General features: G+C 30.3%; 1 protein-coding gene across 1 annotated transcript; it reads right to left on the reverse strand.

Moving 5' to 3' along the window:
* Window positions 1–2,169: 2,169 nt before the first annotated feature.
* On the reverse strand, window positions 2,170–4,215 carry LOC113367539 (peptide transporter family 1-like). Its single transcript, XM_026609138.1, has one exon. It carries the CDS (start codon window positions 4,213–4,215, stop codon window positions 2,170–2,172), a length of 2,046 nt encoding a protein of 681 aa, XP_026464923.1.
* Between the last annotated feature and the right edge of the window lie 19,505 nt (window positions 4,216–23,720).

Consider the following 23,720-nt stretch of genomic DNA (forward strand, 5'->3'; position numbering starts at 1 on the left):
GGACAACGTCTATCGGGTCATCTAGTATTCATATATGATCTCGATTTTTCTCACATAGCCAAAAAGAGCCAGTTATATAACAGTTATGAGCAGAATACATAGATTGGAAAATAAGTATGAATTAATATTTTATTACCTTTAGTATACTCCCTAGATTCATATACAAAATTTACCACGTAAAATAGCTTGTGAATTTAAGATTGACCACTATCTAGTGTAAATTATGTAATTTCCGAAAGGAAATTCGGGACAAAATTTTCCAACCATTCGTATTCCGTAAGCATTTAGCACCTGGATTTATATGTCTCATTGTGATTTTTCGGGTTCGGTCGGTTACGCTGGAGAGAAATATCACTATTTATAAGCAAGTGTGTGCTGTGGAACTATTCATATTCAGTTATTCACAGGATACGAGGTGCACAGGACGCCATCGGGCATATAGATATCAGTTCGATCCAGTATATGTAAAGGAAATACCCTAATATCGGACATATGGGCCGGTGGAGAGCAGATCAAAGATTTGCTTAGGGGAAATTTTAATATGTTACAATGTAAATAAAGTTCATACGTCTCAGTTTTACTCTTCTCAGGTTCTATTTCAAATTATATATGCATGCTATACGATTGTTCCACTTATAGGGCTTAAACAATGATATGGAAATATCTGTCGTATTTAACACAACTAGAAACTATCCTTTTTGATTTAATTAAAACTTTAAAACATCTTGTTCGAGCCTCACAATTTGATTAATCTTCTCTACCTGATATAGTAAATAATTTCCTACCCTGCTCTAGATAATAAGATAGTTTTTAAGAAATTCATCCTAATTCTGTACGCAAAACTTGAACCGTGAACATCAAACAAATAAATACTATTAATAACTAAACCAACTTATTTAACAGACTCATTTTTAAAGGTGTGATATAGCCATTCTAATAATAAATTATGTCTGGTCCTTCGGGGTGGTAAAGTGTCCGTGTGTAGTAATTTTTCAATTGACTTTTTTAGTAAACATTGCGGTGGGTGTTCACACATTTTGTCAGTTTGTTTTTTGAAATGGCATATGGATCTAATTATACTAACAAGGAGAACCTTAGGTTTACAAATCTTCTGGTTTTTAATAAAACTTTGCATGGTGATAAAGTTGATAGTAAAACTGTACATTTTAAAATATTAGTGGTTTAATTATAAAAAATTATTAAAATTTTGAAAAATAGACGCCTAGTGTAACAGTAACAATTTCTAACCTCAACTTTTTGGAATTTCTTGAAATAAATATTTAAAAAAAAATTATAGACGGTTGTTATTTGAACTTCATGTTGTAATCTATTTTGTAAAAAACTTTTATAGCACTTTTTTTTAAACATATAAAAATTCTATTCATGATTCAGTTTTTTTCATTTAAGTGTTACTCTATATGTACTATAATAAAAAATATTCCCCGCATGTAAAAATAACAAAACGTGACTCAATTAATAAATAATTCAGGCTTTTGGTATTTTAATAATCGTACACCGTGCTATATTGTTCAATTATTTTTCGATCAATTGCCGATATAAATTGCTCTATATAAATTGATATGAAAAAATTAAATATTTGTAGACACTTATTACTTTATACGTTATGAAACTAGATATCATCATTCAGCAGGAGAAACGATATTTAAAAAAATGATGAAAACAAAAAAAATAATGAATTTTTAACTATTCAAAGGATTAGTTTGATTTTGTTAAAAAATCCAATATTCGCCAACAATCCTGAACCGATTTTGGTAATATCAAAACCGAAAAATATCAGTTGGGTAATTTTTCTGACCATTTTGTTGCAACTTTGCATGATATGGTTCATAGTCCTAAATGGACATTCTAAAATATTATAGGCATTCGAAAAGGCGTTGAAATATAAAAATTCGTCACAGTTTAGCATATTGCATTGTGTGAAAATTCTTATTGAATGAATGGATTACTTATACATGTTGCGATGTGCGCTAAGACAAAATGCCACTTACGCCTAGTTTGTTTTAAAAAATGTAAAACTACGTTTAAACTCACATGTATAAGTGTATATCATTTATTACCAGAGTATAAAAGGGATATTTTACATTTTTATAACATTTGACTAATTATTACACTATTCTTTGTCTGGTGGTAATAGTGACCAGTAATTTATTAAATCAATTTGATAGTAGGATCTTGAGGTTTAAAATGAATTCCTATTATAACCAGCAATATCATATCGATTATCAATAATCCAGAAAATAGAAAAAATTCGTGGTCCTGATCGAAAGTGGCGCAAAAAGTGACTATGACTACTATAGCGTCGCCGATTCCTTCGCAGAATTCCGCCGTGGCGCACACCACCGATTTGAGTGTGGCAGGCGCCTGGGTGTACTTGAAATCCTGCCAGGCGATCATGAAGTAAATCTCCCCGATGCTGTAAATGATAGCCTGAGGCAGTAGCCATAATATGTGTACGGAGTTGGGTTCACGAATCTCGTAGAACGTGGCCGAGTCTCCGTAAAGTATCGCAGCATATGCACCGCCTAAATGCATATCGAATTGGGTCAGTATCCTGCCACCCTTCCGCACTAGAGAGTATTCATCGGGGGTGACTTCCACTACCCTCGGACGGCTGTTTGCGGTGTATATGTCGCCTGTATGCATCGATCTCGTAAGCACTTTGATCTTTACAGCGTTTGAATCCTTAACTAATATCTGATCGCCCGGTTCGGCACCTAACACAGTTAGATGTGGAAGACCCGATTCAGATTTATCGAGTTCTATGAATGCTGATACCTCGACCTCGCCTTTGACTTCGTCAGTGTTTATGAAAACTGATACAGATGCTTGTTCTTCAATAAATACTGTTTTATTTTTGAACGTAGCGCAAGGGCTATTACTTGACAAGTTGAATGATTTATGTCCATGCATTGGTATGTGCTTTGCTGTATATATACTTAAAGGACTCATTACAATCCCGCGAGGAAAAATATCTGATGCATACATTACATAACTGCAATTCAAACCATTATAAAATCTCATCTCAGCTTGGTTTGCAGGTGGTTGAATGGAGTCGGGATTTTTAATTTTAATCCGTGATTCGATTATTCCAGATATTGCAAAGGCAATTGCCAATGACGTGCCACCAAATATCATCCTTCGCAATGACCTGTCCATACCAAATCTTAAAATGTACGGATCTATAAAGTTCATAGTAATTGGCAGTAAAACCAGGACAAGTGTAGGGTTTAAAAGAAGAAAATGATCAGGAATAATTGTATACGATCCAATGCGACCGTCCATCCTAGCAGCTTGAAATAACCATTTAGTATTTACTTGATTGTACATAGAATAAAACGTCGGTATCGTCACCATTATCAGTAGAATCCGTAAGTAAGTTTTGATATCACTTACCATTTGTTCTCCAAAATCAGCTTTGGAATAATCCAGCCAATGTTCCTTGGGATTGGTTTTACGTTCTTTTGACCACATTTTTAAAGCATGTCTTACACATTTTACCATTCCAGAAGACATATTAGTAGTTGGCTTTTTTATTGTATAAAATTTATAGCCTGCTACTAATAATGATATTTCCAACATGTAGCTTGCTATTGAAACTCCAAATGGTATGGGGTAACACTCTTGATCACCCATGCATGGTACTTCTGATTTTAACAAAGGTAGAAGAAAATATGCGAGAAGGACGCTGCTGCTTCTAAATATGTAGTCTATGCGGTAATAATGGACTAGAATATCATGTTGTTCAGGTAATTCGAACTGATCTCCTTCAAAAGCTGGAAATGTCCCTGCCATTATGATCATGCCGCAGGAGTGTAGGGCCCAAAAAGCGTATGTGAATTGCCTGGCATAATTTTTCATAGGTGGAAATGAACCTATAAACAACAATGACCTTGCTGTTGTTTGCCACACATCACCAAATACTAAAATTATGAATCTATTTGCAAAACTGCTCGAAATCAGTGCTCCGATTGGGAAGAATACGGATATAATAGTTTTAGTTCCGTGGATTATTGCGACTGTAGTATCTGTGCCAAATCCAAGTTTGTTTCTTATGTAAAGCGAGTATATTGATTGGGCGCTGAACATCCCTAAGGTTACAGGAAACGTTTGGGCTAGCAGAAAGTATGTCCCTTTAGGCAAACTTTTTATTGAAACTTTCTTTGGCTGCTCGGGTTCGGAAATCGCTTCTGACATTGTAAATATTTATATTTAATATAGTTGAAACTAAATTTAGTAATATAATATTTGACATTTCACGACTGTCATTTGATATGCCAAAATTTATAATAGACAAATTTTTTTAGATGTCACATTATATCCAAAGTATTGTATCCTGTATTAATTAGTTAAAACTACGAATTTCCATTTTCTGAATGATCTGGTCTTTAGAATGTTAAGTGCACGTAACCAATTAGTAAATTTGATTACATTTGGAATGGTAAATGATTAGGAATTCGCTTAATTGTTCTGGCTAGTATACTTGTGCTCCAGGGACGAGTATTAATTAATCGGACACAGTCTTGGCAGTTGTGTTTTGCTCAGATGCTAACCTTAGAACATAATAAAGCATTAGTCGATAATGGTTAGTTTACATGCTTACTAGCCATTCAATTCTTCGATGAATAATATTACTGGTTAATTAAATTGAGTACCTATTTAATAACTATTCCTTTTTGGTTGACCAGCACCTATCTTCGTTTTCCAGTAATAAAAATAATGCAGTTGATAATACTAAATTTAACATTAAAATTTCCGAACATCACTTATTTTAGTCTAACTATTAATAGTATAATGATTATGTTTTTCATATATAGATTAAATTAAATTAATGAAATATTTTAAGCAAAATTCCATTAAAATTTATTCAACAATTTCATTATATGTGTAGAACAATTCGTTCAAGTGATGCACATAACGCACAATTAATTTGTTTCAAACAAGCAGAGAACATTTCGCACAACAGCAATATAATATAATTTACCGAAAATTAATTTATGGTCGTAGATAATAAACGTTAACGTTAATTAGTGTGTGATGATTTTACATTTAACAAAACGTAAACATTATTCCGCAATGGCATGTAAACTCCAACTGCAATGAGTAATGAAGTGAACTATGTGTGTAATAATATTTGTGTGGGATTGTTTCATAGAGGACATTGGTGCTAAAATATTTGTTAATGATTTTATTAGAGAATTTAATATAATCTGAAAATGTTCTGTAAATACAAATGAGTTCTTTCAGAGTACATGCTTTTAAAAAAGTATGATTTGAAAAAAAGTCTCATAAAGCCAAAAAGCGAATTTTCATATCAACATTTCAAAAAAATTTCTAATAACATTTGCGAGCCGTTTAATAATGTTTTTTGAAGTAAAACTTCTTTAGATACGACTAGGGTGTAAATCTGTGAAAATGCAACGGATGAACGTTACGCTCGAGTCGAGTGCCAATGATTCGTCTTTCGCTCTTGACGAGATCATTTCTATATGTGTCAATTGTGATTGGTCGTCGTGTCGCGAGTATGTTTGCTTTGATTGTATGCGTATACATAGTATGTCATATTAAAACAAATGAAAAATCTGTGCCGTGTAAGAAACGTAAGTTTACTGAAATTATTATTTATAGTTACTATATTATTTTCAGAAAATATTTTCGTAGGCAAGGCACATACTTCATCTGCTCAAAGAATGAGACTGCATCGCTAGCGAAATATTATGTTATAGTATGTTAATTCTAATTACATGACAAGTAAAACCACTGTTCTCGTTCAAATGTTAAAGCTAACAATTATATAAAACTACTTACTACAATTAAATAATATTCATTTAAAACTTATTAATAAATTTAATTGAACATAATCTGTCAAAACGGTTTCACATTTGACGTATGAGTCACCTTTCTTTGTTTTTTTACAAAAGCTTCTACAAAAAATTTAAATTAAAAATGTAAAGTTTTCACGCGCTTTTAAAATAACTCATAATTTTTTCCACAATCTCTGGATTAGCACAAATATTTCAAGATTAAGAGTGGCCAATTCGGTTCAGCTGTTTTCGAGTTTTAGCATGCCTAAACTAATATTGAGCTTCATTTTTATATATTAAAATAAAGTTTGTAGGAGAATATAAAAACTAAAAAATTATAAATATATTATGTACACCAACACCGATCCTCTCTATAAATCCAGTTTCATTCGTATATATCTATATTAGTTTCCAGTCAGGGACAAATTCTCCAAAGCCCTGATTCGAATAAACTAGTTGTGAGCTAGTGCGTTTTCGGGGCGGTTAGCTCGATTCCCTATCTAATGGGGGATGTGGAGCACAGTGGAGGGTGTCAAATATCGATGACAGTGCTTCGGATGGGGCTCGTAATTGATAACGCGCCAGATAGCTCATTGCGTAATGAAACATAGACGCAATAATTAACTACTATGAATGGACTATTATGGAATTCCTCATTTCCGGAATTTACTCTTTGATTAAATCTCTTGATGATGCTCTGATTGTCTCAGCGTTTATGAATGGTCAATGATATTTTTGAATCTGTTGAAAACTGTTAAAAGTTTAAGATCTATAAAATTCAAAATTAAATAAGTTAGATATAATACTACAAAAATATTGTATTAATAGTGACTATTTGCAATTTTCTTATATCCATATTACCTAGTTTAGAAAAGCTTATTGTGGAATTTGTCATTTCCAATTTTTTCACTTTGAGTATATTGATTGATTGGCTAAGTATTTATAAATGAATGTTATTGAATTTTTTTTATATATTATCACGACTAGTATTTATGTTTTTATCAAACTGTGAAATAAAATATTTATAAATTTGGTCTATCTCGATAGAAATATTAACGAACAATCTTAGAAGACTTTAGAGACATCATTGGTTCAGATGGAAAGATATGCTATTTACTATTTATTTAATCAGATTTTATTTCCATAAAGTTCTAAATATTTCTGACTTTTACAATATATTGTATTTAATGTATTTCTTACTTTTTAACTTAAAAAAACGAGCGATTTTAAACTTTTGTAGAGTAGTATTTACTTATAACTTGATTTAGTATGTATTAATGGATTCAAAAAAAATATATGTCCTTACAAATATTATATTTAAACTAAATTTTGTTTCAGATTTTTTTTCTTACTACTTACTTTTTTCTTACTTATAATTTAGTGAAGTGAACCAAAATGCATAAGTTTAATAAAAGAATGTATGTATATGCAATTTTGGACTTATTGCATTATTTATTATACTGAATTATATAATTTCATCTGCCAAATATATACTGTATCTTATATGATTTTAATTTCTGGCACATCTCAGCTGCTTTTCAACATTATAATGTAGACATTACATTTTTCTTGTATATTATATTCTAATATTATCCAGGCTCATAATTTCAGCTACATTCAAGTTTCAAGTGAATGGATATTTCTAGCAGACAGTTCAAATGTTTTCAATGTCAAACAATGATAAGTGTTTTTTTTTGTAATTTTAGTCTTTTATTTCTACAACATTACTATAGTTTCATCCTTCATTAAATCTTAAAAATTTCCTTCGACAAACTCTAAAAAGAATTATCAAAATACGAATAAGCGTTTACGCTCGTACAGAATTGTATATATAAGATAAATCTAAGGAAAATTTTCCTAATAAATGTAGTTGAAATTTCGATGTATTTTTGAAATAATTTATTGTGAGATTTGATGTTGCCACATCCAAATTTACAAGTTTTGCAGATAATTAGCAGCAGGTATGTTAAACTCTGCAATAAATTAAAATAGTTCTATCAAGTGCGGATATAAATTCACCAGCAATCACTTCTATTGAAATATTTGCGTTCGTACACAAACGCAGTTAAATCTAGGTAGGTCACTGAGTACCCTCTGTAAAGAGATTCAACTATTTTGCAATCAAACTAATTGCGTTTCGTTTATTCAAAGCGATTGCGTTTTCAATCCTTCTTGCTATGCCGTCAATTTCCAATCGAATAAGTTTTTAATTGAAGGGAATTACTCGGCGCATTCACTTCAGAAAACCTTAAAATTATTACCCTTCCAGTAAATACAGCAGAAGCGGCGGTTTCGCGGGCTGCTTTTCATTCTAATGAATCTAATGGTTTTGTAATTGCAATTATCTCTTTCATTAGAAGTTGCCCTGAATTATCTTATTCCGTGCGGACTTGGTAATTGCGAATTCCAATACAATACCCGCGTTTGCGGATCCACAGACCCCATAACTTAATTACAACTACAAGTGATAAAGGAAATTCTAAGGAAAAATAGCTTATGTTTCGTCATTTATAGGAACGAAAGTTATTTAAAATTTACATAACAATATACAACTTTTATTATATGTAATAGACATTTAATTGAAATAGTCCAGGAAATAAATTATATTTTTAAAGAAATTTTGTTTCTTGAATCCATGGTTTTAGAATTTATAGACAGGGAACTCTAAAGTTTGCAAATAGAATGTACGCATGTAGTTAAAATTTTTCATTCCCGAAATGGATGAAGTCGTCAAAAAACAAATGGCTGCGCATTGTCACTACAAATCGTTATTGGTAAAAATTTTGGTCAGCTCAGCTATTCCTCCCGATATTTAGCAAAACCTAACAGACATGGAAAATAAATCTATAGATACACAAACATATTTTTTTTAAGTGATCTGATTAGTTCCAATTTCAATTACTTATCTACTCAGTTTTTTTTATTATATAGTAATTTTTACACCTGTCTTTAAATGGAGAACAAGTACAACTGCAGCAAAAAAAATTTCAAATATAAAAAAATTTGACCATTGTCTAAGAAAGTTAATACTTTAAGTCTCTCTCTCAAATTCTGCTCCAATGAATTTTCGTTTAGAATATTGAACGGATAACATTGTAAATTTTACATTTTCTATAAACCTTCTACTTTTATGCATTTCTATCAACGCGAGTTGCGGTTGCAATCGGAAACGTGTTTATTAAAAATGCGTTCGTTCAATGCAGTGGTGTGATTTTTCTTTTTGTAGCTAAAATCAAATGACTCGAAAAACCATTCCTGTTTGCGTTTAATACTGAAATAGTCAAACCTTGGGTATAGAATGATAATAGAATCATAATTGTGAATGCAATTTGTATAATGTATTGTATTAGTAATATCATAAAATGCACTTTTTATATGGACATCTGTGAAATTTAGATTTTTGATAATTTTTTGAATATCTGTAAGTAACGGCCACAGAATTGTGTTGACTCATCTTGAATTCAAGAGCAACTTTACTGCTATGTACAAACTTGAGCAGTCTAATTCCGCAAAGATAAGCCACACTTTTACTACTTTTTTTTAATTCTCACAAAAAATCGTAACGTGTGTGGCTTCTTTTAGAAGCTAAATTGGCTTAGAAGTAACAGTAGGTCAATGAGAATAAATGTAGTCAGCTAACGGCAGATGATACAAGTTTACAATTAGAAGTAAGATGTATAATAGAAGTACTACGTAGTTTGTGGGCGCGTTTTGAGTTTTAGGTAACACCTAATTAGATAACTGGCTTTGGTCAATACTTTTTCTTTCTATTATTCTATTCATATGGAAATCATCGACTAAAGTTGAGTAGCTCTGTCTGATAAAGTAAATGTAACACGTACCCAAGTTGGAATGTTTGCGACAACTCGCTCACGGTGGCACGCGCAATGGTCTATTTCAATATCCAGTTTTCGCGGTGCATTAGGTGCCAAAGCTGCACCTTGATACTATATTATATTATACTATCAAAGTGTATATGTTCTGGGTTTAAATTGAATAGAATAACCAATGAATCTGCCTATAAATAATAGATTTTTTAAATAATATGAGGATCATGTAAGGATGTTTCAACAACTTCAATTTTCATTAGTAGAATTTGTACTGTAGTTATATCATCGCAGGAAGATGGAAAGTCTCAGAGATTTTGCAAAGCTATTTGAAAAAGTTTGAAGCGAATGGAAAATTTATTTTATTGGTAATAAGAAAAAATTTGAAGCGAAATGGAAAATTTATTTTAATAGTTATGTGGCATGTGCAATTGCAAAACGTACACAAATCATTTAAATGACATATCACAAATACTAATAATAACTATTCTGCACCATGATGCATCATGATAGTTGACGAATATTACTATACTCAAGGTGAATGCGAGAAGTGATCATTATTCATATCAGCCTATGTCAAAGTTTAATAAACTATTTCTTAGTGGGAATATCTGCTTGAACTAACAAATAACTAACCGAATTCTCTATAATCCAATATTTTGCATTAGATGACTTCTTTTTAACATTATTGGCAGTAATAGATTATCTTATAGAACCTCAAGGCACTCTAATTTATCATACTAAAAAATAAGCATAATAAAGAATTATATCTAAATATTTTGATCCATCAAAAAATTACAAATCAACAGATATGCTAAATTAAATTTTCACATATTTTTGTAACGATTTAATTTTATTTTGACTTACACATTATTTACCTCTATGAAAGTTATTGAAGTCGACGTGATTTAAAAAATATTACATATAAATAAAATATTCAAATGCTTCAATTTCAATTATTTAATAATTTTAATATTAGCGATTGTTTAGATATTTAGGCTACGACTTACGACTTGTACCAGATTTTGTGTATTGGCGGGTATATATGTTGTGTGTATAAAACGGTAATCATTTGCTATTTAAAATATTTATTTTGAAAAATGTATGCATAGTCTTCAATGTTGTATTCAAGCTGAGCAGTATATTTTGAAACTATGACTGCATAGAATAAGTAGTTGCAAGTGGTATTTTACCTTAAGGCAAGTCAAGAAGTTCTTGAAATATGGAAATAATATACTTGATCAATAAGAATTAAGATTTAGCTATTTTAAAAACATTTTCTGCTTGAACATAGTATTATTAGTTATTCATCAAAACCTATCCTTCTTTAGGGGGCGTTCATTAATCACGTGATCGCTTTTTAAGGATTTTTGGGTTCTTCCACGCTCTTGGTGATATTTAAAATCACCCTCTTCCACCAAAAATCTCGTGTATTTTTAGTACCTAGAAACAATCGTAATTGTTTCAAAATATTTTTGAACAATTATGTATTTTTTTAAAGTTCTGGTAAAAAATAAATACACGTGATATCTCACTAGACCCCCCTCCTCCAACGTGATTATTCGTGAGTTTTTGTCATTCCTTCCTTCTTCTTTGATCCTCACGTGATTAATGGACGTCTCTTTATTTTATATTTTAAATGTTTTAAAATACACCCATATTTTTCATTTGAAATTTTACTAGCTTGACACAAATCTGTACGCACTATTTTATGTTAGCGCCACAATTACCTGATTACGATGGCAAAAATCGCCTCTCGTGGGTATAGTTGCGTATATAATAAAAATGTGAGCAAATACTTCGAGTATAGATAATTAGTCATAACTGGACTGGACAACTACTGGGTTGCCATCCATTCAAGATTCATATAATAAGAAAAGTCAAAACAATTACTGAATGTCCTAAGTGTGACAGATTGTAATTAAAAAAAAAAAATATAGTCAGAATCTTTGAACTGTTTTACATAATCAATGTATATTTTTATTTGACGCAATTTGCAAAAAATACCAATGATAGTATACTGTTAATTTTTTTATTCTTCTACCCTTTTTTGCGGTATTTTGGCCGATGAATTGGATTAATTCAAATTTTAATTTTTTTCTTCTCCAATTAGTTATATGTCAGGTGAAATAAAAATATCAGGAAGCAATGCCTCCTCGGTAGTGGTCGTCGTCCTTCGATAAACTCACTATTTCTCTATATCCGTTTCGATTCGTTTCCGCGTTGGATAACGTCCGCCAGAACGGATGTGGTTGCGGCGGCCACCCCTCATTCCTCACGATAATGGAGCGCTTAAGATAGAAAAGATCGACGAGGTTATATAGTGTTCGACAATCAAGTGCCTTGTTCGCTTAGTGGCTTTCCACGGTATCACACGAAGATCATCCTTTTAGGGAAAAAATCGAACGTTTTTTTGCAACGTGTGACAGCTTTGCGTTCCTATCGATTTATTGTAGAAATAGTGGAGATATCGGTTCATCGGGATAGTCATGCAACTATTGTGTCCTGGTGTTTTAAATCAATCTGCTCAATATCATTGTCGTGCTGTTCAATGTCTTATTCTAGTTCCTTCAAAACTTATATGCTATCAAAAGTTCACTTGATTTTAGTAGAACCATTAAACTTTTCTGTGAGACAGTAATGACTAATTAGAAAACATGCATTTTATAAGCCATTCGGATCTATTTGAACTCAAAATATTTGAGGTAAAAATATTGCTTCTTTAGGCAACCTTCCCATGAGAGCCCTAGTTACTTAAAGTATCTATGGGTTATTACTTCTTCAATCTCCTCCTGGTGGTTTCTGAGTGGGTCTGTCGCTAAAAGTAGGATGTACACATATTTTTTAGTAAATCCGTTTTTAGATCATTGTGTACTTAAGTAAAATTAGCGAACTACATACTACTTATCATTTATCTTTACATTACTTGACTTGTTTTGTTCATTATATATATGAAATAGGGTCTTCGTAAAACGTGAATGAACTTTAAAACCAGACCAGAATTATTTGCTGCCATTTAACGATAGATATAAAAATAAAATGCTTATTCCAGTTTGACAACATTATTTATTGTAAAACTCATTATATCCTCACCGTATAATCAGATTCTCACCTTATCTCAAATTGCCCCAACTTGTGGAATAGTGCACTCTAGTTATCAACTCTTTTTAGTTATATATCTGTTTGATTAGTATACTAGTATAGCAGATTAGTATATTACTATAGCAGAATTGGATTTATAATATTATTTTTAATAATCGACTGAACCTGAATCATAGGTCTCGGGTTCGATTCCACATTCCGGCAGCATGTTCTCAAGCAGTAGCGATAACGATTTTCTCTTGGAAATATAGATAGTAATATGTTTATAAGTGATTATAAATGTTTATAAGTATTTTGCACTATTGCAAAAATTGTAACTATAAAAATTATCAGCACAGAGCACAGTTGAGCCAACTGTTTGGGTTACCATCTGTGAAACCGACGCAGTATTAAATTGAATTAGCATAACTTATACAGTTCTGATTGCTATTCAAAATAATAATGAAAAAATCTAATAATTGTTTGAATTGCAAAAATATTTACCATATAATGATGCTTGAGTTTCAGTTATCATTAATCAAGGAGAATGAATAACCCAAAGATTCTCTTTATTTTTATTGTTTTGACGTATTGTATTTTTAAGCTGACATTGTAGTATGCCCTGTTTTAATTTCTGTGTATGATATATTGTACGTCTAGACATTTTTATGCGATACAAAAATCTATTACCTAAAACGTATATCAAATATCAAATGTTTTCATGTTACTCCTGGTCTTTTTTTTACTCTAATAGCGTAACTCGATTGTATGTGATAAATTGACCAAAAAATGACTTGAATTTTCTTAATATTTCATGATAGAGCTTCGATTCGAAGCTAATTTTATCTAAATAATCCAATGGTTCTTAGAACATATATCAAATAGCTTATGTTTACACTCTAGTTGCACGTGGACTTTTTTCGATCTTAGTATTGTAACCCGATTGTCCGTCATAAATTGACCAAAAATGATTTGAATTTTCCTAATATCTCATCATAGAGATTCGGATTGAAGTTAACTTCATTCGTCGTAAGTGTTGGAGCCTGAGTATATATACTAGGCGTGTACGGGCACGTATTTGATGTATAATGTTCTCGAGTACATCGCATCGCACGGTACGTAAAGCAAGCGCCGTATAAATTCTGTCTGACAGTATCCATTACCGGCACTCCGCCGGCGCTGACCTGCGATAGCCGACAGTCGCAGGTGGGCAGGTAGAAAACACTTAAGATTTTATAAACAAATTTATACATACATGGATTTGCATTGGCGATAATAAAATTTATGAATGATTAGTGGTTGATTCATCTCCTGCACGTGTGGTACTTAGCCGGATATTGCATTATTCAAGCTACCTTTACTAACTTGGATGATGGTAATATTAATGACAATGGTGTTCCATAACGATTTGGGTATGTTGATTGGTTATCATAGTATATTTACTGAAAATAAAAAATACTGATATGCTTATAGGCTTATGTTATATATTGGGATGCTGAATGGGATATTTCACTCAATGATGCATCTAATACGAGCTCAACAATGAATCTGTGGTACTTAACAGGATATTGCATTATTCAAACAACCTTTACTTATATACTGTATAATACCAATGATAATGATGATCAGTGACCTGATATCATGGAGTAGTGATATCAATTTTCACTTGAAATTATAGATCAAAATTATGTTTCTAATTGAAAATAGTCCATTTTGAGCACTGTGATGTAAAATGGTTATTCTCTAAATCGAGTTGAAGTTTAAATCAGTTCACCGACCTGCCCTAGGGCAGTACTACCTATTATTATCAATAACATAATTATTTTTAAATAATTATTACTATTAAATCATTAATAAAATAAGGAAAGAAGCTAACAGTGAGGGATCGTTCAAGTATTACGTAAGCAGAATTAGTACAATTATTAACCCCCCCATTCCCCCTTGTCAGCAAAAGTAAGCAAAGATGTCACCAAAATGTCACCCAAAATAAGAAATCAATAACCTCCCTGCCCCCCTATAGTGCTTACGTAATACTTGAACGGCCACTAAACGATCAGTTGTAATGAATGAACATTTTTATTAAATACCATTTTCATTAGTAAAAAGGCATCATATATTTCTGAATACAGAGAGTTTTCAATGTCTAAGTTTTTTTCTCTACAAAGATAATAATTGGACTTCCTACATTTTAAAGTTTATTCAAAAATGATAGTATTGTTCTTAAGTGTCCTTAAAAAAATTAGGAAAAAATTAGTTCGCGTTGTTTGGAAATTGAGCTTTTAAGTGCAAGCTAAAGCTTTGTTAAAATTATGACCATTTTTCGGTTATTGTGGTTAACTTTTTATAACTTTGTTCATTTAAGCTTTGGAACCGTAACTGTGAATAACATTTCTAAGACTACAGTAAAAAATACTGAAATTACTCCAAGTAATTAATTATTTTAGTTGAACCAAGGAAATTATTATTTTAGTTGAACTGTGAATTCAAAATTTTTTAAATCGGTTGACTTCTTTTATAAAAATGTACTAAAGTGGTTCTTCAAAAGTTGGCGCATCTAATCAGGATGGTATAATGGTAAAACACTTGATAATTTTATTATTGAAAAGCTCTGAGTAATAAAAACAAAAGCTCTAAAACTGTTCTCTATGAATTTATATTTGATCTATTTATTTCAAAATTTTCATAATTTTAAATATTCATATCAAACCTATATTCTGGCATAAAAGGCAAACTTTCATGTTATTAAATATTAGTAATTTTGCTACATTTCGCTAATAAAACGCATTTTGAACTATTTCAGTTGAGAAATTAGCATATTGTACAGCAATGTACAACAGTAAAAGTTCATAATTTTACAGGACCTGAAATTTATTCATACCGAAATAATGAAGTGCTTTAATAAGATAAAATGTGGGGCGATTGAATTTAGGATCATTAGTTTTTAATAAAAATAATAAAACATTTTATATATCACTTATTAGAATCATGTTTCATCATGAATGGTTGCAACTTAATCTCAACATTTTTTTGTCATAAGGCTATATTATGAATTTATATAAATAAACTATTTACGTTGATAGCAAACTTGAGTACTCGTCAAACATTTCATGTAAAATTCAAAAGGATATTCATGAAAGCCCGTGTTGTAAAACCAGCACACAATAGATGACGTATAGAGGACCTTAAGAATTTTGCAACTATATAATATATATTATATACAATGTAAACTAGAGGTGGCACTAATATTGGAACATATTACGAACATACAAGCAAGTGAATTATGTGGCGTCGAAACGAAACTAAGAAGACGGTGGAGGTGCCTTATATGCACATGTGTAGTGAAAACATGGAGTCGTTTGTGATATAAAATATATGTACAAGTTCATATAAGTTATGTTAAATTTTTTGCACATTATGTATGCCTATTATATTATATCGGGTAGTTCGATTAGCATATTATTACTTTTACACAATTATATGATTGTGTAAAAGTAATAATATAACACTAAATATTTTTTGCTGCTTAAATACTATTGATATCACTTCAATTTTGCACTAAAGTATTGTTATTTCAGGCTATGGAAAAACCAGATTAAATATATTTCGTTTAGTGTATTTTTCGGTATGTATATTCCTGATTGCCTTCATTCGCGGCCAAAGATTGTCGTAGTAGAAATATGATCTCTTACTATTCAATAAATTATACATTTGATCTATTCACACTTGAACACAATTTCATTGTTATGTATATTTGAAGTACTATTTTTGTATTTTCTGGAAAATATACAATGGCATTATTTTGACTCGTAAACCTAAAAGGTCATAAAACTGCCTGTGAGACGAGAAAGCGACCGCTTTCCTCCAAACCAAATGTCTGCACGAGTTAACAGATTGAATACCAATTTAGGAAAGTCGGATATGACAAAATCTCCGACACAACTCCGCTCGGATTCACTCCGAGGAAGGAGTTGTAGTGGAATGACAATTCCGGAGTGAGTAACCCATCTCTAATACTTATAATGCTCAAATTTTACGCTCAACTGAAAAATAATACAAACTGACTAGTCAGGAGTTGAAAAACTCTAACAATAAACCTGTTTCAAATATAGAACTTATTTCAAAAAAGAGAAACACAAAATTGAATTATTTATATTTTCTCAATGTATCTTATTACAAAATGAGTCCATAATCACCCTGCCTATCCATAATGCATTTTGTAATAGTTTAACAAAATGATATCTTCTCCATGTAGTAGATGTCTTGTCCTGGACGTCTCCTGGAAGTTTTATCTGTATATTTTATAGCGTCTGGGGCAACCTTTATAAATTATTGCGGAGTTCGAAGCCATCTAAGTGCATGGGATATAGACGCTCTATTCAATCTGACAGTTAGTGGAAACAACTATAGCTCGAAGCCATAAGCCGTCTATTGCTTATGCTCTATTCATGCTTATGACGTCGAATGATTCAATGGCGAAGGTGTTGTCGGTTGTTTAATACACGCATTTTCGGAATTTTGCAAGTTTAAATTGGATTATCTCGCTAAAGTTCAGGTAGATAGAGGAAAGTTGTAAATTATTTGTGCGATGCTAATGGTTACCGATAAGAGAGTAGTTTTGGCGTGACACGTGATTTGATTATATTTTTCTGCACTAAATATGAAGAGTACTAAACAATTTTTTTACTTATATAAATAGTAAAAAAATTCTATGGAAGTCATAAAGAAATTTTATTATGTATGAAGAAAATGTAAAGACGGTAGTACCTACGCCATTGTCAGATCTAGTTTACAAAATTATGATAATATATTATAATATAAATTATGATTCGAAAATTTTGAAGCTCATTTGCTGTTGATTGCTGGTTAAAAGTTATAAAGGAATGAAAGGAATTTTTAACAAATATAATAATATTTCAAAAAAAAATTTAACATAATCTTTGTGAATATCGTTCAATATTTAGTGCACAATATCACTATTTTAAATATCTACCACGTAAACTGGATGAAATTTAATAATTTTGCAATTACTTAAACATGGTATTATAAATATAAATGAAAAATGTTATTAAAGTGTCTCATTTGTCGATGCTTTTGAATACTATGTTTATGAAACATGCTTTTACATCTGTATTGAGATCTTTCTATGTATTAGACCAATTTCTTCTGTATACACTCATTATGCAAATCCAAAAATAAATCAAAATAAATATAACAACGTACCTACTTTATCTGCGATAAAATTGCTGATTCCGCTCTGTAAGACCAGCACCCAATTATAATTCCTGCTCACCGTTAAAAGTTTAGAAATTGCATGCATTGCTCTATTTTTCTTTGGAAACTTTAGTTGATCTTATTGTTTTTGCCGAGAAAGCTCGAAAAGAAGGAAACGACTCTTTAAAATTTCTTCGTTTCGATATTATCTTTGGTGATCGTGGATGGTTGAACTCTGTTTAGTTTGTGAAACATTAAACACAATATGACAAAAGTTTAGTAGTAATATGAGACCAAATGAATTTTGTGAGGAAAGGACATATTTTATTTCTGCAATTAATATGGCCTTAAACTATTTACTTAGGGAGTAATTAATTTTTCTTAATTTCGCTTGCTTTTAAAATAGTGTCATTTATTGGAAATCATTTCTAATAGACATTCTTCACATTTATACATACATACTCATGCAAAAATGTACGTATACACACATAGACAAATATCTGCTGCCAGTGCTCAAAAAATTATCCCGAAAAAGTTTTTCAAATTCTAATTAATTCAAATATAAATGAATTTTGTAAATATGTATGTGATGTGTTACTTGGTATTCTAAAACCTATGATGCATTTGAATTACATTAGAAATCCATTGATAAACTACTATTCGATCAGAGATTGTGTAAACCAATTACAGGATTAATTTAGGATGATGTAGTTTATGCAATCTCATGACTTATCTGCATAATTTAATATAGTATTGATTGTTTATTCTACTAAAACCACTTAGAACATAATAAATAGAGCCAATAAATTCTAAAAGACAAATTTAAAAATTTTATGATAGCTGAAATAGCTTTGAAATTTCATGATTTTTTACAGTGATTAACTTGATTCTTTCATAAATCTTAAACATAATTCATAATATTATTCTTTGTTAACCAAGTAGCGTTTAACTAAGTTCGAAATGGAATCAAATATCACATCATTTTAATTATTGCCTCGTTATTTTAAATAATATACCTAGTAGTTAATATAAGCTTGCCATTACAATGAATCTACTAAGAAGTGAGAAGAATCATGCTGATAAAATTTGTATGGTGGATGTTTAATAGAACAAAATTTGGTTATCAATGAGATGGAAAATCTACTTAAAATGTGAACTGGAATAGACTATAACATTTTATTACCATAAAATCAAAAGAAAGTGTATAAGAATAACATGCAATCATAAATAGACTTTTTCTTTTATATTTGAATATTTTTCCATCGCCCCTTGTGTAATGTATTTCTTATTATATTGATGGCTCGAATTTACAAATAAATATACTCTAGATTTTCAAATACAAAGTCTACTTACTTTCTTTGTACCCCTAAAGCATCAGTAAATTAATAAGCTTCAAGTTACGAAACAGTACAAAGCTCTAGGTACCAAGAAAAGAGATCCGTTTTCACAAAGGGAAATTGCTGGAGAATGAACTATGCTCTTACATGCTTTTGTCAAGTACTTCCATAGACAAATAGTCATATTTCAACTGAAATCGTTATGTATTTTGTTTTTTGAATATTTATTTTTATTTCTTTGAAACTAAAGCTGCGTTCACATCGGCGAATATTTGCTATAGCTCGCGCCTCGGTGTGCGTTAAGGAATGCAAATAAAAAGAGAACAATATTTTTGAAAATTTATTTTTTGCCTATGTTCATGGTATTTATCGCATTTGCATATTTTTAGCAATAAAAATCAACAAGAAATAACGATTTATGGAAAAATAGAAGGTGTGTTCTTAGATAAATCATCTTGTAACATAACTTGGATATCTTTATTAGTTATCATCTTCATAGTTAAGAACCCAGCTTTATAAAACTACAATACACTTTGGAAGTAATTATGATAATAATTCGTTTGTGAATCAGAAAAAAACAATAATTTAATCTGGCATTATTTATAAAAAAAACTTCAATATTTGTTTTAGCTATTATTCATTTTGACTGTAAGTCAAACTGTGAAATTCTGCTCCTTTATAGGACAATTCTTTATATGTATTTTATCATATCAAACGCCTTTTCATGAGAAAATTCTTCAAATATAATTCATCTCATCAGATGCTCGCTTAGCAGAAAATTATTCTAATAGCTATTTACTATTAGAGTTAAATGAGGAAATTCCATAATAACTTGCAATGGTGCGAATTTGATACCAGGGCTTAAATAATGGACCTAAAGTGCTTTTGCTAAATGAATGGTGTAATACGAAGCGCATGTATAGCTAATTAAATGCGTCGTCATGTCATAACGGAAAGCAAAGCACAAATCCATTATAGAAATTCTAGTTTGTGGTACAATGTTGTATTTGTCAGTATCTCAATTGTTGAAATACGGACTACTATTGCAAATTACTTGCGACCAATGAGTAATCTGGTGATGTAGAATTGAATTGAAATAATACTCGAATGATTTTTGTTCTATTTAATACGGTATCATTGTCTACATTGTCTTCTGGTATTGCATTTTACAATGTATCATTGATACTTTTCCATACTTTGTTCGATTTTTTCAAATACTTCTCCGACTTAGTATATTTCTTTTGTGTGATGATGTCGTAGACCTCATACTACATGGACTAGTCCTTGTATATTTTCCATTTCATAAACTATCAAAAGAAAGGCGGAGACTATGACGTCATTGGGAACGAGCGTTGCCGACAATCGTGGATCACTCCCGAATGACACTTATTTTGCGCTCGACTAGAAGTCCATGTAGTGTAGGTCTATGGATGATGTAGTTAGGTATATAGATAATTCGTTAACTACTTTGGCTATGATTTAAAAAACTCACAGCATAAATATATTTTGGAAATGATTAACTGAATAATGAAAATAATTCTTTCTTTACTGTTTAATGTTTTTCATATTGCCTTGTTTCCTTTTTATTTATTTCCTACCGATTACATAACATACTTTCGAGTGTCTGAGATATTTTTCTCACTCCGACATCATACCGTTAGAGCAATTTTTCCTGCTGTCTATTACACATCGAGTGTTTTTCTTGGATTTTCCGCGTGCATGCTTTAATTGGATTGATCGCATACGCGATCCCTTATTCTTATCAGATCCGGCCTTGATGTAAAGCCAACAGCCGTAAGGGTTCTTGAGCAAAGGGTTAATTTATTTAAGAGCGCTGATTCATTCAAAATAGATCCCCAGGTGAGATTCTGTAATTAATTAAAAGCACACCCGCACGTCCTTTCCTGCGATCTTTTACATTAGTTAATGATATTTAAAAACGGATTAAAATTGTGCTTTTCTCCCTGTTGACTCATGGGCAGGTATTTATCAATACCATGCGAATTTACGAGAGGGGTCACAAGTTTTATATAAGCTCAAATATAATAATATTATTATGTAGGGTTAATTGTAGAGTTGCAGTTTATTGAAATTTACAAAAATTAGCTATATTTATGAAATTGAGAAACACAAAATAATATATATTTTCGACACTAGTCATAGCCTTTAAAATACTCTAATCAATCTGACATTTCAAAATATTTATATTTTTTTTTCAAAATTTTAATTCGAATATGGAATGTAAATTACAACCCTTATCGAAATTGTTAGTTTGATTTCATGATTCGCAATTGTGTATTTGTAATAGATCTTCTTATATTTATATTCTCAATGCCACTTTATATGATGCTGTCATATGTTTTACTTTGGCGTAAACCATGCGTAAACATACTCCCGGCCTTGAAATTATGCAAAAAATATAATTTCAAAATTAGAAGTGAAATTCATCTATGCGAGTTATATAATTGTTTGTGGTTTTGGTAACACATGTTTTCGATGAACTCACGTTGAAATACAGCATTTTTAATCTTGATTGTTCCTTTATTTATTACTTTCTTGGCGTGATTTTATAATATTACAATCAAAATTGTTGGTTTGATATCAATTTTATGATAGTGTTTTTCAATAGATCTTTTTTTATTTATTAAATATTAAGAGAATAGAGTTGAATTAAAGTGAAATGGATGGTGAATGAATTTCAAATCAAATAATATTCCGTACATGTTAGTTTACAATGGCACAATAAACATGTATGCTATCATAAAATAAAATAATACTCCGAATTACATTTATAACTCACATTTAGAATGTTTATCTATTTGCGATATTTATTCTATCTTTCGGTCTCACTCGGTCGGCCGTTTTATTTTTGATCTTGTTTTTGTTTTATTTTTGCTTTTATTCCCTCTCTTGGCTGGCGTTTCATTTTTATTTGTTTGTGCTCGATTTCATGTTAGCCCGTGTAATCTGGAATGTCCAGACACATACGAGAGGGTGCGCCGTCCGCCTGCACATTCGCGTCTGAAGCGGCGGAACCAGGAGTGGAACGTTGTTGTTTTTGATCTTCGAACAAGCAAAAGCAACAAAAAAATGGGAAAAATACATTCGGATAATAGAATGTGGCAAATTTTATATTTAAATAGGGGAAAGCGTTTTATGGATATGGTAGCATATGGTAAAAAAAAATCCGGAGACTGCCTAAATTGATTTTTTTTAAATTTATTTTCAATTATTTATTACATAGCCCACATAGGAAATTCAAAAATTAAATTAAAAATTGAGAAATTGAATTATAATAATATATTAATTAATATAAGATATTATGTAATTGTTAACACTAAATTAAATATAATACAAAGAATGGTAATTAATGCAAAAATGAAAAATTAACTTATAAGTACTTAATTGCACACACTGTTAGCACTTAATTTTTCTTATGTATTATAAATATCAGTATCTTAGATTCATTGAGTTAAAGGTATAATATATTGGTACTATAGGTGATTTAAAACCACTTATAAGAGTTAAGAAAATGATGAAAAACATGAGTTGGTAAGAGAATCTAGAAACTTTAAAGGATAATCGGTTAAGAATTTGAGGACAACTTATATAGACAACAGAATTGTTATAAAATTTATATAATATTACGTCTTATGCAAATACAGTAAATTATTTTCATTTATTTTGCATTTTATTGCATTCTTTCAGTGTCGTTTTCGATATGGTTACATTATAAACTAGCAAGAATAAGCTTTTTTACTAATGAAGAATGCAACTTTTGTTAGATTTTAACATAATACCACTGTAATTAATTGTCATTATGTTAGAAATTCAATATTTTTTCATGTTTTTAGTAATAATAATTTTCAATAATGACTTCCCATAATTAATATTAGTGGAGCTAATTTGTTTCAAATTAGTTGAAGTGTGCCATATTATTATTATTATTATTATTATTATTATTATTATTATTATTATTATTATTATTATTATTATTATCTTACTATTTCTATTATTGTTATTTTATGTTTTATTATTTTTCTAGTATTATTTTATCATTCAGAAATTTTATTTATATTATTTATTAATTTTATGTTTATTGTTATTTGCTTATATTTTATATCAAATCATATTACGGATATTATTTTCATGTAAATTTTATCCTTTGCACTTTTTGTTTATTTAAATTTATGTTATTATTTATCAATATTACTTGATGTTAATAATTTAGCAGTTGTAATAATTATTGAAAATATATAAAAAAAATAAGTTTAAGTGTGCCATGACATTTGTAATATGAAAACAGGAGAGTGTATAGAAAATATCTCATATAATCGATTCTAATAAAATCATCGCAGAATAGTAAAGTATTGAGTTTTAATTAAATATACCTAGTTATTTAGGGAATGCTCTCCAATTAGCATATTTAGTATACTTACATA

Source organism: Ctenocephalides felis, unplaced genomic scaffold (assembly GCF_003426905.1).
Source record: "Ctenocephalides felis isolate EL2017-DRISC unplaced genomic scaffold, ASM342690v1 CF-g0.4_SCAFFOLD_01170, whole genome shotgun sequence".
In the NCBI taxonomy this organism is placed as follows: domain Eukaryota; kingdom Metazoa; phylum Arthropoda; class Insecta; order Siphonaptera; family Pulicidae; genus Ctenocephalides; species Ctenocephalides felis.